This window comes from Psammomys obesus, unplaced genomic scaffold (assembly GCF_907164565.1).
Source record: "Psammomys obesus unplaced genomic scaffold, mPsaObe1.curated_primary_1811, whole genome shotgun sequence".
Taxonomy (NCBI): domain Eukaryota; kingdom Metazoa; phylum Chordata; class Mammalia; order Rodentia; family Muridae; genus Psammomys; species Psammomys obesus.
In genome coordinates this window covers 876,082-894,197 of record NW_026585691.1, presented here as the reverse complement: position 1 = coordinate 894,197, position 18,116 = coordinate 876,082, and the positions used below count along the sequence as shown (strand labels likewise).

At 44.7% G+C, this 18,116-nt stretch overlaps 1 protein-coding gene across 1 annotated transcript in view; it reads left to right on the top strand.

Moving 5' to 3' along the window:
- The window catches only part of Map2k5 (mitogen-activated protein kinase kinase 5), a 186,867-nt gene that overhangs the window by 102,762 nt on the left and 65,989 nt on the right, over positions 1-18,116 (top strand). The window contains exon 14 of the mRNA XM_055596747.1: positions 12,116-12,145. Coding sequence (XP_055452722.1) covers positions 12,116-12,145 — 30 coding nt within the window. The remainder of the gene's footprint in view (positions 1-12,115; positions 12,146-18,116) is intronic.

The window sequence follows — 18,116 nt, the reverse complement described above, 5'->3', positions numbered from 1 at the left end:
AAATAAAAGAATAAACAGACAATCATGCCTTCAGGAGTAAGAGAAAATAGTGGGCTCCAGAGACACAGGCTGCTGTAGCAAGAGAAATTCCAGAGGAAAGCTGAACAAGCAGGGAGGAAGGAAAATGAGAAACCCAGGTAAGCGAGTGTGCATGAACAACAGGACTCATCAGAGAAGTGTTTTAACTAAGGCATTTTCATGTAAAAGAGCCATGTGCTTGAGGCTGTCTTCCTCTTAGCGTTTCTGATAGAAAACAAAGCAAAAGCAAACAAAAAGCCACAAATTTCTGTCCTAAGTGGCATGTGGCAGTATTTTTGTCCTCATCATGTGAACTTTTATAATACATATGTTTGGGGGGCTTTGTATGTTTTTTTTTTTTGCAAGGGTTTAGAAGTGGTGGTGCATGCCCTTAATCCCAGCACTCAGGAGGCAAAAGCAGGCAAATAACTGAATTCAAAGCCAGCCTGATCTACAAAGTGAGTCCAGGATAGCCAAGGCTACACAGAGAAACCCTGACTTGAAAAACAGAACAAACAAAAATGTCATAAAGTCACTTTAAGAAGTAAGCTGCAGCTAGGCATGGTGGCACATGCCTTTAATCCCAGCACTCGGGAGGCAGAGGCAGGTGGATCTCAAGCTCAAGGCCAGCCTGCTCTACAGAGTGAGTCCCAGGACAGCCAAGGCTGCACAGAGAGACCCTGTTTGGTTTTTTATTTTGTTTTGTTTTGTTTTTTTTTTTGGGGGGGGGGGCAGTAAGCTGCTAAGGCAGGAAACATGATACACACCTGTCATTCGAGCATGAGGGCGCAGAGCAGGAGGCAGGGGCATCACCTGATTAGGCCACCTTAAGGTCCTGCCCTGAAAACTGGAGGAGGAGGAGATTGTGGAGGGGAACATAAGCTCTTTGGACTAGCATCCTGTGTGTGCCATATTCTTAGCAGGTAACAAAAACTATGGAGTGTTACGTAGACTTGATTTCACCTCTTACCAAAACTGCAGCACAAACTCACAGGAGCAGCCTTCTCGGCTGGGTCTCCAGCTGAGGCCCTATCTCCTGGCTTAGCCCCTTGTAATTTTTGAGTCTGGTCTGAGGAGTGACGCCCTGTAGCAGCTGCTGTCCACTTCTCTAGATCATGCAAAGCTTGGCATTCCATATGATTTGCTCAGATACAAAAGTTTCTCCTTTATTACAGTTTTGTTTTTTGAGACAGTTTTACTAAGCGTCTCTGACTAGCCTGAAACTTCTATGCAAACCTTGCTGGCTTCAGACTTGCAGCCGTCATCCTGCCTGTGTGTCCCCTACAACCTGTTCCCTCCCACACCCAGTGCAGTGAGCTCTGTTTTCCCTTGCAACTGTGAAATGGCGACCACACTAGGAGAGCACACACATCTCAGAACATTTCCAGGAAGCTTGCATGGGCAAACTGGAAGGGTGTGGCTTTGGAGCCCTTATCTGGACCTCCTGCCCTTCCATTGGCTCTTGTGGAGGAGAGGAGCACCTGTTTCTGCCACCTATCTCCCCCTCTTAACTCATCTTTCTGTAATTATGTCATAACTTGATGTTTTTATACTTTGTGACTTTTTGGTCTAATGTTTTGTGTAACTTGCTGGAGGGGAACAACAAAGCTGTTGATGTGACTTTAGCAGATGAGAGATTGACTGGTCCAGTCCTTTGCAGGGTTTGTGAAGGGCCCCAGCTGTCTCAGATTGCCGTGCCTAAATGTGCGTTTTCAAGGCCGTGAGTGCGTGAAGATGGAACTGGCAGACACAGCTAGTGGCTCCCCTGAATGTAGCACTATTGAGCACTGTTGAGTGTCCTGGAACTCACTCTGTAGACCAGGCTAGCCTCTGACTCACAGAGATCTGCCTGCCTCTTATCTCCTGTACACTGGGATTGCGCTGGGATTAAAAGTGTGAGCTACCATGCCCGGCTTTCTAATAAATAGATCCCAATAATTTTTCTAATCAATGATGGAATTGTACATGAGGAAATTTAGGCAGGAGTTGAATGGCCACTTGTCCCAGAAGAAAGTCTTCTTACAGGAGTCCAGGGAGAGCATGGATCAAACACAATCATTTCTGTGCATTTCATTACCCAGCTAGCACGGAGCAGGCCCCATGACCATCATTGGCCCCTGCTGGGAGCAAAACTATAAAATCTTGCTTCCATGGAGCCCACAGTTTAAAGAAGGGTACTTGGCAATTGTAAATTCCCAGACAGAAGTCCTCAGGATGATAGGAGGAGCTAGTGGCATGAGATTACTTCCTGAGTAGAGGTCTGAATGGACCCGAGGAAACCAGTCTTCTGTGGCTTGTGTTCCTCAAGACTGACAATGCAGGGAACTTCAGCTCAACTTAGAGATCCCCGGTGGCAAGACCCACTGTTCTTAGCCTCCTCTCCCTCCTCAATCCAGTGACCTAGGGCTAGCGCCAGAAGCCTGTGCTCCATCCTGCAGACCATCTTCCATGCTTCAGTTCTGTACCTGATAGTACCTTCCACATACCTGTTCAGGAAGTTCTTTCACACCCCTGTCTTTCATCTAGAAACTAGAACGCTGTTGTTGTAGACCTGATGTCTTGTGCCCTGAGCACCAAGGAAGCCACTCCAGAAGTGGCTTGTGTCCCCCAGCACCACGCACAGCTTACACCATGCACCCCCGAGGAACTGAGGCATTCAGGAGCAGAGTCTGCTGCTCTTTCCTCCTTAGAACTGTTGACATCCCTCTGCTCGGTGACGTTCTAACAAGAAAGGTGACGCACAGCTCTTACATGTACAGACAACTAAGTAAGCAGTTGACGCTTGTTGCCTGTGTAAGCTTCTGCCTGGAGTAATGAAAATGACGGGAAGCTGGTGATCTGTGCTTTTAGGGGTGGCAAGTGAGGAACTGAGATCCAGAGAAGTCGAAGGACTTTTCCAGAAGGTTTAGTGGCTGCACCATGCTGCATAGAGTAGTTAGTTCCTGCCGTAGATGAGCCGTGCCATTCCTGTTGAGTTACAGGATGAACAGTGAGTGGCTGTGCACCTAATCAAGACCGTTTGCCAGCATCATGGTGGGTCTGTCGCACAACACCTTGCAAGGTGCCAGTTCTTTCCCAGAAACCAAGGCCTAGTTGATCTTATTCAAGACTTAGCCTAATATCTGCTATATCTGAGGTCATAGGGCGTATGTGGGTAGGAGTTCAGTGTGGTCATGCCCAGGGCTGCACCACAGTGGCACCAAGAGTCCAGACCCTGCCTGGGGAGCTCCTGGCTGGAAAGCTGAGGGAAGGCTGCATCAAAGTCTGGGTAACCTCGCATTTGCCCATTACTGCTTAAGCCACTCCAACGTAGTCCTTAAAATAGCAAACCTTAGTTACTCAGGGTCCTGTGAGTCAGGAGTCCCAGCAGGGTTCACATATCCCTTCCAGCATGAAGAGCCTCAGGAGCTTGTGTTTGGGTAGTACTTCACCAGCATGTGTGGCGTCTGAGTGGAGAGCAGGTGAGGCTGGGATGCAGCTATCCGGTGCTCTTGATTGTACGCGCACTCTGTTCCTCTGCCTCCGCTAGCTCAGGCTTCCTCGTGCCTTGTATTATAGGCTGTTCAAAGCTGCAGAACTGTTGAGCTCCATCCTCAGAAATGGGAGAGATGACTTTCGCCACGTGTTGCTGAAACAGCATGGGCTTCTGATAAGGAAGCACCCAGGCTGCTTTGTAGAGGCATCCCAGCTAGGGACGCCCATCTCTGGAAACCTAGTACGCTGCAGATGACGTTCTGGAAGAGCTGTTGAGCCAAGTGTGGAATGGGGCAGATGCGGCAGACAGCGCCCAGCTGGAACAGCAGCACACTCCAAGTCAGGAGTGTCGCAGCACCAACCTGTGTTGACTCCCTCGACTTTGTGCTAGAAATAGAAGTGGAGATTCACTTGAGCTCAGGAGACTGAACACCAGCCCTGGTGGTTGCCCAGATAGCCTCAGCTACATGACTACAGAGAACAGTTTAGAGCTGGGAGCCCACAGAGATTGTCCTCGAAGAAATGTGGCATGGTTGACGCTGCCTGTTGTCAAAGGACAGATCAGCACTACATACTCATCTTAAAGGGGGACAGGGATCACTTCTTAATTCCTGTAAGGCTTCCAGGGGTTAGAATTAAACAGGTGAATTGGGTTTCTATTTTTATGTCCTTAATAAGAAATAATCCATCTGGATTACTTAGCATTTTTAAATACGTAAAAGTGGTAGTTGCTGGTCATTCTATGTAGAGATGTGTTAGGTCAGTGGACGCTGTCTGTGAAGATGTCAGACCTTTATGCTAAAGAGCATGGAGTATGGTCATTTTGGCATGGTAGCTAGAAGCAACCAAACCATGCCCTTCCAGGCTGACCAGATGAGAAAAGGTGTCTCCATCCTGATTTAGCATAAGTACCTAATGTCTGTTGTTGACCCTGGTGTAATGGAGAACATAAAAACTCCACCAGATATTAGAGATACAGGGAGATGTTAAATGCTGGTTAATACCTGGTAGGTTGTGATAAAATTCCCTGGTAAAAAAGTATGGACAAAGAGCAGTATGCATTTATCTGCCCATTTGTGGCCAGAATCTTCTGGAACAGACATCCCCCAGAGGAGGAAGAAGAAAGAGGATGTGTGGGAGCCATGTCCTGAAAGGCAAGCAGACTCCATGTGTCCTCGGTCACAAAGGCTAAGGTGCCAGAGAGGGACCTCCCTTGCTACCGCAGTTGGGGTGGTGCAGTCATTTGAAGAACAATGCTTTTTCTATTAGAAACGCACCGTGCTTGCCTTTATCCATCTCCACTCAACTTTACAGCCTTCTAATTCAAAGTCTTCCACCAAGTCTCCTCTAATGCACACACTGCCATCAAAGGAGACCTTTTTGCAGTTGTTTGCAAGTGACTTTTAGAGATTTTTGTTATATGCCCAGATATTTTAATTAGCATTGCTGTGAGCAGAGCTACTGATGAAAATCAATATAGAACAATTAGAATGTCTACAAGGCCACAAAAGTGGGTCTTTGCAAATAGAGGCTTTTTTTTTTATTAAGTTTAACAATTAGCAGCCTCATATTTACTGTGGCTTAGTTGAAATTAAAATATTAACCACAGTATTCAGCCCAAAAGTTGTTCAGCCAGGTTTTGACTTCATGTAGTATAGATAAACAGATAAACACACACACACACACGTATACCTACATACAAAAAAATGACTCAAGTTAAATAGCGTTGTGGGAGAAAGAGAATGCTTATGTTTCAGGTCAGCAGGGTTAAGAAGACCAAGAAACCTTTATAGGTTCAAAACAATAGCATTCAGCATGAAATCTACTTTTTACCATCCTTTCTGGCCCTTCCTGATGAAGAAAAAGACACTGTCCGGCAGTAGTTTGCCAGCAGGAGAATTAGGAGTAAAGGTACTAATGCCTGAGGGGTGGGTCATGAATTAGTAATTGCTATGTGGCGATGAGCCCGTCAGAAGAGTTGAAAATGAGGAAGTTGCCTTGCAGAACGCTATCAATCACTCAGTGACCATAACTTCCAGTAATTAGTGTATTTTATGGGCCTTTGCTTCAGTGGCTCGAAAGCACATATGCTGCAGTCACAGCTAAACTTTGCCGGAGTAATATTCCAGGATGATTTATCCTCCTGCTGCACTGGGATATAACCTATATTAGGGGAAGATTGTGAACTAAGCTGCAATAAAGTGTAAGTTTAGGTACAGTTTGCCCAGGTTGAGACCTCAATGTATCATGCTTTTGAACGTTTGCATTCGGGGCCACAGCAAGCAATCATTTCTAACAGTGAAACAAATAAAGCAATTAAAGGACCAGGATTAGGATATTGTGTTCGTGAATTACTGTTGCCCTCTTCCCATTTAAGCGTCCACTGTAATAAGCCTATTTCTAATTAGAAAAACAGCAATGCTGTATTAGAATCATTTATTTGTAATGCTGTCTTTCTTCCATGATTACTGGTAATCTAGGGTAGAATGCAAGACCTTCACAGTGATGGAGAGGTGCCTGATTTATCCTCTTGTGCTACTCTGTTTGGCTCCTTAAGTTACAATAAATCTACTCAGGATCCATGGTGTCTGGCAAAGATGAGGATTTCCTTTAGAAATGTTGGCACATGATAAGGAGTGAGCCTGGCGGGAACCTCCCAGTTAGGCTCTTTGTACACAAAGAGAAAAAAACGTGTTATTTACCAGCTCTCAGGGGCACTTGGCACTCTCCGTGCAGGCATAATGAGTTATTTGCTGAGGTTCACCCAGTGCACCAGAAGTCCCCGGGGCCTTTGCAGACAGGGTTCCCTGTCATTGCCGGAACATCTGTAGAGCCCAGCGTTCTAATAATTTAACAAGCTTTGCCACCAACTTACAGTATGACCTTGGGCAAATTAATTAAGCTTCTGGTGCCTCCATTGGGCCATAATTCTGTTTGTGTTAAAGAAATCCTTGGAGTTTGTAGGAAAGCATTATGTCAAGATAAGTATAAATTGAGTAAGGAAATAGACAGGCTTGGCTCTACCGTATTGTCTGCCGATGAGATTTGCAGTTTCTCATGATCTGTTCTTGGGCTTTCCTGAGATGCTGGTGAGAAGCTAAACTCACCAGGCTTAGATGGGAAGGTGGATAGTGCAATACCTTCATTACATTTATTACCCCGTCTTTAATTTCCAATGCATTATCCCATCATATGAGTTAAACAATAATAGTAAAACAAACTAATTGTCTTTAATTAAAGTGAATTAGGTTTTGATTTCAATATATTTGATGTAGCGAGAACTGAGAATGTGGAGGGTCCCAAAGGTTATTAGGGCAGATTTCTGTGGGGCCTGATGGTGTTGGTAATAACCCTCCTCTTCGGGGTTCTAGACAGGAGCAGATCTGTCATTTCATCAGTCTCTGTTACTCGCACTTATGCCCCTCCACAGGGGTCGCAGATTCCACAAGTTAGCAGCTAATGGCGTTATACATTAAAAATTGAAGCTTCCCTCATTCCAAGGCCTTGCAAGGCTTTGTTCTTAAGCCCTAGACACTTTGGAGTGCAGCTGCAAACTATAGGCAGAAGATTAAATTAATTTGTAACTCCTTTTTTTTTTTTGGTCCTGCATTGCTAAATCCTCCACATTTAATTGAAACCTTACTTCAAGATGCTTTGTGTTTGTGTTCTTTGTTGTCAGTTTAACCTCTGAAGCTCTTTAACACTGGCAAATTGCTGTTATATCCTTTGGATTGTCTTGAAACCATTCCATAAGTGGACAATGAAATTGATACATGGGAAGAAATGTCAAATCGTAGGGTAGATTTTAAAGTGTTTAATATTTATTGTGGGTCTTCTCCAGCATAGTTTGAGATGATTTAAGCTCTTTCTTTAGGCCTGAGCAAATTGGTCTTGGGATGAAATCTCACCTAGGGAATTTTATGTCATTCAGTAGTTAGTCTATTTTGTTTTTTTAAGTTTCTCTGTGTCTGAATGCACCAAGTGGCTGTCAAGTTTCTGTGAAATGGAGACTTAACTGCAGCACACAATCTAAATGCAAAATCCTTAGATGGAAGTTTAATTGTGTAAAATGCACACAAGGTAATTAAGAATAAACTTTAGAACATTTCGGACTATAAAGTCTCCCTTCAGCTATATTGAAAATGCTTATTTTCAATTTCCCAAGAAGCATAGGATATGTCTAAATTAAGAATTAAAAAACAAACAAACAAAAAAAACAACTGCTTTTCAGTGCAAGTGTAAACTTAAAACTCATCCGGTTACATTGCTGACGGTTGAGTAGGTAACTTGGTCTGGTGTGCTTCTGGCCGCATTGTCCTTCTTTCTGTAGTTCTAGGATGCCAGTTAATTTCCTGTCATGTTGGCACTGGATAAATATTTTCTACCTTAACTTTCTGCTAAAATGCAAAGGGTTTCAATATTTGACAATTGTTTTAGTTATAGTTTCTGTGTGTGTGTGTGTGTGGTGTTATACACACAGAGGCCCAAATACATTTATTATTTACACTATTAATTCCAACATACTCCAGTGCTGCTACCTCAAGAACAATTCGTAGGTTATGGTTGGTCAAATCAAAGATCAATAACTGGCTCCAAGGAGTGTTTTTAGTTTTACAGTAAAATGTTAGTTGTTCCTGTTATTTCAATGTATTCCCAACTTGTAACCACATCCACAGCCTCTCCTGCCCTTTACACAAGAAATGTCCCACAACTCCTGTTGAGAAGTCTGTTAGTGTCTGGAATTAAAATGCACTTGTTTATTTAACATTACATGGACCCCTTTCCCTGCCTCCTGCCCACCTCCACCCCAGCCGCCTCACAGTAGACCTGTTCCAGATCCTTCCAAAGCCAGCCAGCTCCTCCTGGGAGCATAAGGAGGAGAGTCTGTTGATGGATTGCTGGAGTGTCTTCACTTTCAGTCCACTTTTTAAAAAAACAAAACAAAACAAAACACTGGACTTAAGCTGCCTATATTTAAATGTTTCCCTTGTAAAGATGACGGAGTGAGTGGAGATCCCTATTGGCAAAGCCCTAATCTGTTTGCTTTGTTGTAATCCTTCTTCTCCTCCTCCTCCTTTACTTTAACTGTTAACCTATTTATAAATCTAAATCTACACACAGAGGTCATTGGTTGGCTGAACTTAAACCATTTTACTCAGTAAATTTAATTAAGAAAATACAGTGCAACTCATAAGCAAATGAGTTTTTTCCTGGTTTTAAACCAAACCACCCTCTTGAGTGCTGATTGCCTTGCCCGACCCCTGGTGATACAGAAACAGGCAAAATTAAAAAGGACATTAAAGCTTCATTAAATCTGAAACACATTTAGTACAGTGACATATCTGCAGGCCATTTCAGAGAAGATTACACACTCTTTTGTAAGTTTCCTAATTTATAATACCTTGACAATAAAAACCGGGGAAGTGCAAGTTGATTATTAGGCCAGTAGGGGTAAGAGACACAGACCTGCCCAGGCCCAGCCTCTGAAATGCCCGCAGCCTGTGTGGCCCCCCTCCCCTGGTCCCAGTGTCTAGTGTGGCTGTTGTGAAGAGGTTCTGCACAGAGTGTTCTTTCTCCTTCTTCCTCACAGCTTGACCACGGGCTCTGGGGCCCACCTTGTGTTTTCTTCTACTTTGTCACCGGATGAGTAGTGAGCGATGAATTGCTCTGGGGCTCCATTCCATTGAAAGATAGGACACAAGGAAGGGGAGTCCTCTGCAGGGGCCTTCAGACGCCTGCTGTCAATGCTGCCCAGTCTCACCCACCTGGGCTCACTAGCGGAGAGCTGGACTCCATAAGAAAAGTGACCGCCCTGCTACTCTGTCAGCCGTACTGACCCGCCAAGGGCAATGGACCCTTCTGATTCATGTAAATCCAGAGAGGTTTCACCTGCATGATGCTAGATAGGACTGAGGTCCCGAAGGATAGACATCAGAAAAATGCAAAACAAAGTCAGACCCAAGGATGCTGCTTTCCCCAGGCCAGCCACTGCCGCCTGTTTCTAAGCAGACTAGCCAAAGAGGCTGCCACCCGCCTGCCCAGACCAGGTCTTCCCTCCAACCTCCTGCATAGCAGTGTCTTAAATGAGTGACACCAGCCAGCCTTGCTTCCTGTCCCAGCATGCACACACACACTCCTGTCTGCTGGGTCCTAGCTACAGACCAATGCTGACTAGCCAGTCAGAGGCCTTGTGTTAAAATGAGAGGTAGTCAGTTCTCACAGTATCTTGCTCATTTTTCTTACACCCTCTGCTTATTTTATTTCTGTGTTTGTTTGATTTGTTTGTTTTTCTGTTTGTTTGTTTGGTGTTGTGAGCAGACTAATGTTGAAGTCAGGGTTCTTTCTGAAGTTCTGAGATTACAGACATACCCCACCACACCTGTCTCATTTCTTAGTTCTTTAAACTGCAAGAAGCAAGAGTGTTGGCATCTTCTGGGTCACTTAGCTTTTGATAGTCAATCCTGTGGGCAGAAATCTTCCTTGGGCCCCTATGATGTTTTCAACATGTACCTATAAGAATAGGACATGTCTCTATAAGGAATTTATAGGCTCTTGGCCATTTTAGATGAGAAATCTTTTTCTTTCTTTCTGTTTCTTTACCCCAGTTGAGATTCATACAGATCAGCGTGGTAATAGGTAGCAGCTTTTGGTCACTCCCCACTGCCTGTCAGGTCGTGCCAGAATGGTGCATCCACCACAGCCGACCACAGCGACTCCAGAGTCAGTGTGCACGCTCACTGGCAGGCGCACACTGCCATTTTCAGTTTGCGTTGGGTGGGAGCAGTGGGAGCAGCATGACAGCACGTGGTCAGCAGCCAGAACCACACAAAGCCTACTGAGCGAGGTGAGCGCCCACCCTCTTTCCCGGGCCTCATTTTATATATTTTCTCATTTGTATGTGAAAAGATTAAGGAAATCCATCAAATGAAATAACGGTGGCTTAAATTTACATCTGGAAAATCCGTATAATTATTAATGTACATAAGATATGAGCACAAGGTGCCACTTAACGAGCTATTCTAGCACGCACAGGCGAACACAGCACACGCAGACATCCAGATGAGCGCTGGCCTTTCCAAAGGGGCCCAACCGTGCAAAACCGTATGGGTCATTCCTGTTACACTGCTATTCAAGCCGCCTGTAGAATTTTGAAAGTCTCAACACCGCAGGCTGTCCTTAGTAAGTAATCTTTGCAGGTATTCAGAGTTTAAAAATACATGGGCATTCAGGCATCAGGCTGCACAGAAGTCACATGATCACCACCCTACGGGTTTCGTTTTAAATGCAAGCTTTGAGCAGTTCTCATAAAGTGAAAGAGGTGGGGGGGGTTGTTTCATAAAACGGTTTTAAACACCATTTTGAAGTGTTTGAGCAACGTGAGTGTCTTTGAAACAAGTATGAAGCTATCAGGTTCTCAGAAGATACCGCAGTGTGGTGGGAGGAGCTCTGGGTTAGGAAGCAGGTTTGGGGGACAGTTCCTAGATTTCTCTTGGTTAACCATAGGAATCCCTTGAGTAGGAGTCCAGGATTTGTATCTGCCCTGTAGGTCCATGTACTCAGCTGCATTCTGGCTTCCCTGAGTTAATGCTTCTGCTGTGCAGGCAGTTACAGATGCTCATGGAGGCCTCAGAACTGAGGGTGGGCCACACTGGGAAGCTGCATGTTTTCACCGTTGTTTCCTTTAAATAGGCTATTATAAGCCAGGAGCAGTGGCTCAGGCCCTTTATCCCAGCACTATGGAGGCAGAGGCAGGTAGATCTGTGAGTGTGAAGCCAGCCTGGTCTACAGAGTGAGTTCCAGGACAACCAGCACTATGTAGAGAGAGCTTGGAGGAAGGGAAAGAGTGAGAGGGGAGAAGAGAAGAGAGAGAAGGGGAGGGAGAGAGAGAGAGAAATGGGCTGTGGTATGTTTGTTCAGCCTGATTTTACTACATTATATCAAGCCTATTCTTGTGTGAATTGATTAGTTTTTACATGTGAGGTAACAAAAGTGACTAGCCTAGAAACAAAGAGCAATGTACAAATCAAAATAGACATGGAGGATTCACTCACTCAGGTTCCACCCAGCTCCACCCTCCAGGCCTCCTGTACCACCCTCACAGCCCTCCATGGCCAGTTCTGTGGGGCCTCTAACTGACAGGAAAGCATGAAATGGTAAGTGGGTGACAATAGCTTGGGGTTTCAATTTCCTAATACAGCCCACTCCCACTTTCTACAATCCTTCATTCAGACTTGCAGCCTAAAACCACAGAGCTCTGCTCTAGAACCAACCATCTCACAAGAGAAAAGGCCCACAGATTTGTACATCTCTGTATCAAAGAAACTGTCACACACACTTGAACAGTGCCCCAGAGTTGAGAATACACCTAAGAGAAAGCCTGGGAGTTAATGTTCAGTTACTAAAATTAAAATATTGTTATCCGAGATAAAATATTGTCTATTAAAAATGTCCATTCTAAATACAGCTTATACTGTAACCACAGCATTAATTTAGCTCATGCATTTAGAGATGTGGACTTTTTTTACTTGCTAGACGCCGTTCTGAAATGTAGTCCTTGTCTGTGTTAAGGAGATCTGCCCTGCATGCAAATCTATAACTAGACAAATATTATTTCCTTTCCCAGCTTGCTCTTGGGAGGTTTCCATATCCTCAGGTAAGATTGTTCATTACTGCCATTTGCCACTGTGACATTCATTCCTATGTATGAAGGTACAGGAAGCGATTGTGAACATTTGAGCCACATACAAATAAATCTGTCCTGTTAAAATGAAAAGTAGTATCTTAAAGGAGTCATTAGAAGTCTCTATTGGCTTTTTATTATTTTTTAACTCTAGACTCTTTTTCCCTTGTTAAAGGTTGACTGAGACCATCTTGCTCCTCTTTGTATGACATTTGAGGTACCCCTCCTGCACAACTTCATGTGCTCATGTTGAGGTGGGGGAGGGGCCCACCCTTTCTTTATACCTTTTATGAGCATTTTGGATTCAATTAAAATTATTCAACTTAAAAGATGAAAAAAGGATGCAGGTATCTGATAGGGGTCGATGTTTTCTCCAGGTGCTTAGGCCCCCAGTTTCCTGTCTGTGATTTTGACCCTTCCCATTCACAAACAGTTCATTGTCAAGTATTGCAAATCCTAAATTTTTATAATTTCTTAACAGTTTTTACTAGAGAGGGATGCTAACACTTAAGATATAAAGCTATTTTGTGGCTTAAATGATTCCCTACTTTTGGGGGCAGCAAGCAAAATGTCCAGAGGGATGAAAAATGACCAGCTGACGGTTCTCTTCTGGTTGCTGTGTGCTGTTTTCCTGGCATCTCGGTCTGAACAGGCCAAAGTGCCTGGAGGCATGTCTGATTTAAAGGTGGTGTTGGTCTCTGCTCTTTAAGCATCTATTAACTTGCTATTATTATGCAAATGAGTGTTGTATTACACAGACTAATTTATGCATGGTTAGATTATGCAGATGCATCACAAACATGGTTATTGAATAATAGGAGGGAGCACCTTCTCCCTAACCATCTCTAGACATAGTCTAGAGGCTCTCTAGGGGCTCTCGACATAGTCTTCTAGCACCCATGTGGACACTAAAAGAGCCTTCACACACTGAAAAGGCTCTTTTGAAGCCCTTTTCCTGCACAGTTAAAAATCAGAGAAATCTTCCAAGTGGTTAGGTTCAGGAGTGTTAGCCTCACTTTTCAAATTAGGAAGTCTCTTTGCTTAAGCATAATCTTTTTTTCTCTTTAAAAAGAAAGTCTAGAACATAGCCACTTGGCACACACAGTAGCACTTACTGAGGTTTTGACACAGATAGCCATGCCACTCAGCTCTGAAGGTAGTCATCAGATTACAGTCACATTGCAGGATTTATAGTCATTTGAACACTCATCTTCTTAAGCCTCAAGTCTGTCAGTAATTTTTAAACTATTCATTGTTTAACTAATGCACATAATCCTGTAAAACTGTGAAAATGAGCATGAAGCCCTTCGTGACCTAACTCTTAAACTAGTCTTAACAGAACATTTACAAGCCTTCTGATAAAAACCGAGAGCCAGGAGGATGGCTTGCCAGGCAAGCCTGATGGCGTGAATATGATCCCTGGGACCCAAAGTGTGTAATGAAGAAAACTGACTTCCACAAGTGACCTCTGACCTCTGCACATGTACCTCCTTCATAATAATAAATGAAATACTTTTAAATTTAAAAGATGGAAACTGTACCAGATCCTTACTGCCCCCAACATGCCGAGTAAGGAAGCAGCGACGTTGGCTGAGTGAGTGGGTTGCAGGGTGGTTGTCACTCTGTGACCTGAAGTCCTTGAAGTCCACAGGCAGATTGGGGAACAGGCAGCGTTGCTTTGTTAATGACTTACCCCTGTCCTTGCATTATGAGTGAATGCTATCTCTGAAATGATGCTTTTATTCAGATCATAAAAGCCACCTCGATGCCATCAGGTCCTTTCCCAGATCTCATCAGAAATTTGGGTGATTCCCTACTGAAAATCAGAGACTAGATTCACATTTCCTTTACAGGCTTCGTGTTCTTGATGAAAGGCTGGGGAAAGGTCCTTTATAAATAACTCCATGGGCTGAGGGATGGTTCAAGATTGAAAGCACTTGCTGCTCTTCCAGAGGACCAGGGTTTGGTTCCCAGCACCCATGGTGGGCAGCACGGAACTGCCTGTAACTTTTGCTCCAGAGGATCCGGTGTCCTCTTCTGGCCTCTGCAGGCACTGTTTGCATGTGGTGGACACAAACTGACACACACACACACACACATAAAAGGCAGCCAGTTGGTGCCTCCCCTACTCCTTTCTTTTTCCCTCAAATGAAACAGGAAAGGAAAATGTGTGTTTCTGAGGTACTACAGAGAGTTCACCACACTGCTTCACTTAAACTCCTGTGTGCTGTGAGACAGCTTTCCTGTGTAACATAAGCACACACCATTACTGTCTGCTAAGCTGTGTCCGACTTGGTTCCATTGACTCTCAAGTGGGGTGGGTAGACATGGATCATAGACTCTGAGTTGAAAGGGATGTTGATGGACGACACTGTATCAAATTGCACCATGGTGACTAAAAGCAGATGGCCAAGCTTTGACTATCTTGAGTGACTGGAGGCTCAGCCCTCACTCAGCCATCTTCTGTCCACCATGCTGTCTACATTCTGCTATCCTGAATGTGGTCCTCGAAGAATAAGGTCATGCCATTTTGGAACCCTCCATACCTGGGCTGGGGAACTGCTGTTCTCAACCCAGAGTCAAGTCAAAGCACAGACTGGCATCTCCTCCTTAGAAGCAGTTGAGCCACAAAGGCCAGTCAGCTTGGGTCAAAAGAATGGGCTCTACCCGATCCGCCAGTCCTTCACTATGGCAGCTTAGGCTTGAGACCTGTCTTCCTCCTCTCTGAGAGGAGAAACCTGCTCTTTCTGGTTGGAGAGATTGTGCTGCCCAAATGAAATGATGGATATAAAGCCGCTTAGGAAAGTACAAAGAGTACCCAGGCCCCCCACCCACCCCATAGGGCTCCAGTGCAGGGCTATAGCTCAAAACAGCATTTACATCTCAGTAACACTCAACCTCACTGGAGAGAGGGCGAAGCTAGAAAGAGCAGCTAGCTTCCTTCCTCCAGTCCAGCGTCAGCACTGCTGACAGCTCTTTAGCTGTCCCTCCTCAGACTAGTGACAGGGTGTGTATCGGATGCAGATGAGGTTGGTGGGCTTGGACCTGAGAGAGTCAGTAGCCAGCAATAATGTAAGTGAAAAGGCTGGGATTCGTAGAGGCCATCCTTCTGTGTGAATGTTGTTGTCTTGTGTAATCAGGTGTTTGCTGTTTGGAAACACTTGCATTTCTTTTAGGCCCTAGAGTAGCACAGCCTCATTTAGATGCACTCTGGATTCTCAGAAAGGTTAGGGGTTTCCATTACAGCAATTTTCATTATTGTTGCTGTTGGGAATGCGATCTGGTTGGTAAAGTTCTGGCCTAAACTTGCCCCATTATCTGGGACGTGGAAAGAGGAGCTAAGACACTCAAGGATATCATTGGCTATGTAGTGAGTTTGAGGCCAGCCTGGGATACATGAAACTGTCTCAAACAAACAGACAGACAATTGTAGGTCAGTGTCTTGAATTCAGCCAGCACCTCCCCTACACAGATCTCCCGAGTACTTTCTGTGCCCAGGCCATACGTCTCACCACAGGGAACTATTACTTCTAGCCTCCCAGTGACTAGGTACACACCTCATCTTAAACAGGAACGGGGCCAACTAGGTCTAGGACTTGGAGGCATTTAAACTCAGTGACTGGCTTTGTCACCTCAGCTTGCCCCCCCCTACCCCCACCCCGCCCAGGCCGTTCACCAAGCCCTCCGCTCATTCAGCTTTCCTGCCAGAGGGTACAGGAAAGAATGAGCATCATGGGCCGTGCTGATGGAGCTGACAAGGCCATTCCCTAGAGCCTTTTTGCTTTTCTTGTTATGTGTTTAGTGGAGTGACAGGAGGGTGCAGATGGCCCAGAGCCCTCCCCAGCCCCGGTGCCCTGAATTCTAGGTGCCTGTGGAGCATATTCCATAATGAGATAACGAGCATTTGCTTTTTGCTTTTTATAACATCTTAACAAAGCCAACTCCAGCTTTAGTGGTAATCTGGCAAGATCTGTGGGTCTAGTCAAGGACTGGAACACGTATTGTCATGTAGATCCAAAGACTTAAAAAACATGGCAGTAGGCAATGGTTTGTTTAATGACACCATAATTTAGAAGAAATGAAAATGATTGTCTGCTAAACATTGTCATCCTTCATTCAAACTTTACAAGTAGGCCCTGCCCTCGGACAGTGGTGACTCCACTAGGGAGACTTAGGGTCTGGCCCTACTGGGCACCAGGGGCCTTGGTAGACCGAGTGCCTCAGGAAAGCAACGCTAACACCGACACAAATGTGTTTAAAGTACTTTTGCATATATAAAAATATTGTTCTTGTTTTGCCTACAATTCCTGATCTCGGTTAATAAATTACATCAAAATGACCCCGAGTTATAAAGGGGGGGGGGGGGTTGGGAGAATCTGAGCAAATAGTGCCCCTGGTATTGTAAAGCTTTGAATGTTTTCACACCCCATTAATTTATTACTTCTCTTTCTTCATCTTTAAATTTCATTTTTTTTTTTCAAAACTTCCGACTCCCCGCTGCTGCAGTGATTTCCATCTTGTTGTTAATTTCCCCTGCTCCATATGGAGCTCCAGACATTTCACCTGGAGGCTGTACTAGATTTTGCTGTAGTGATCCTACTTCCGGAGGCCAAAACTGTCATTTAGGGTTCCTGGTGCATCTGTCGGCGCCAGGCTTTTCACTGGCGTGGGAGAGTGTGAATAACAAATTGGATGCACCTGAGATTCGGATGATTAGTGTGCGCTGGGAATCTCTGAGACTTGAAAGCAGCTCACTCTGGGGGAGGGGCGGGGGGCTGGAGCTGAGGGTGGGCGGGTCTGTGCCCACACCTTGCATTGGGGGCTTGGCAAGTGGCGTGCAGACAGCACCGGCAGCCATGGTGCAGAGATAGTAACATATATTTCATCGTGCCTTGTCATTGATTAGAAAAGAGCCTTTAATTTCATTTCACCCCATGTTGTGATTAATTTGCATTCTTTGTCAGAAGTTAATGGAGTTTTTTATGGTTCACTCTGAAATCCTTGAAGACATCAGACTTGATCTGATGTTTATACAACCGCCAGCGGAATTTTTCCTGTGATTGATGGCAAGCTTGATGTTATTCCAAACGGCTTTTTAAGCTGTTTTTAAGAATTATTTGAATAAAATGCAAGCAAGATATTGTTGTAATGATCAAGATTATCTGTTAAAAATCTGTTTCAAATAAAGAAGATGATAAGTAGAAAAGGGGATCAAAAAGAGAAAAGGATAGAGGATAGAGGCATTATTTATTAGAAGTATATAAGAATGGCACCTGACAAATTATTGCAGTGAAATTTTTATTGTCATCTGACCAAATAGGATAAATAAGTCTAAGTTTAAAAAGAACATCTAATCTTAACGATTAGAAGGCTTATTACCAACTGGCCAGTTCTCGTGTATGCTTCCAGCGTTGGCCGCCAGTGTTCATACAGAGATCTGCTGTTCTGAACTGGAGGGAACAGGCCTGTCGCAGTCGTTACTGCCAAGGTGATAATGTGTTTCTCATCCCAGTCAAGAGGGATCTTTAACCCCAATATGAGTCGCACGTTCGTCAGGCGTCACCACTGTCCCCCACAGACACCACAGACATGGAAATAACCCATTGTTACAAGCAGCATGCCCAGCTTCTCGTAGGTGGGAGCCATGTGTGTTCACCTACACACAGCCTCTCAAGGTTCGAGGGAGCTGTCAGTGGCATTTCATCTGAGCCCTATGCTTTTAAGCCAAGAAATGGGTTCTGCAAATGCTTTTGGGTGACTAGGGCCATTTGTTTGATTTGCGGACCTGACCACACCACGCCTCAGCAGATTCCTTCTCTGTGGTTGCTGCTTCTGAGACCCACTCATAGGATGCCTGCACTGCAAACAGGTTCCTTTGTGTTCTCTACCTGAACGTTTGCTGCATGATTGGGTGGGCTTCATTGAAGTGACTGCTTCCTGATCC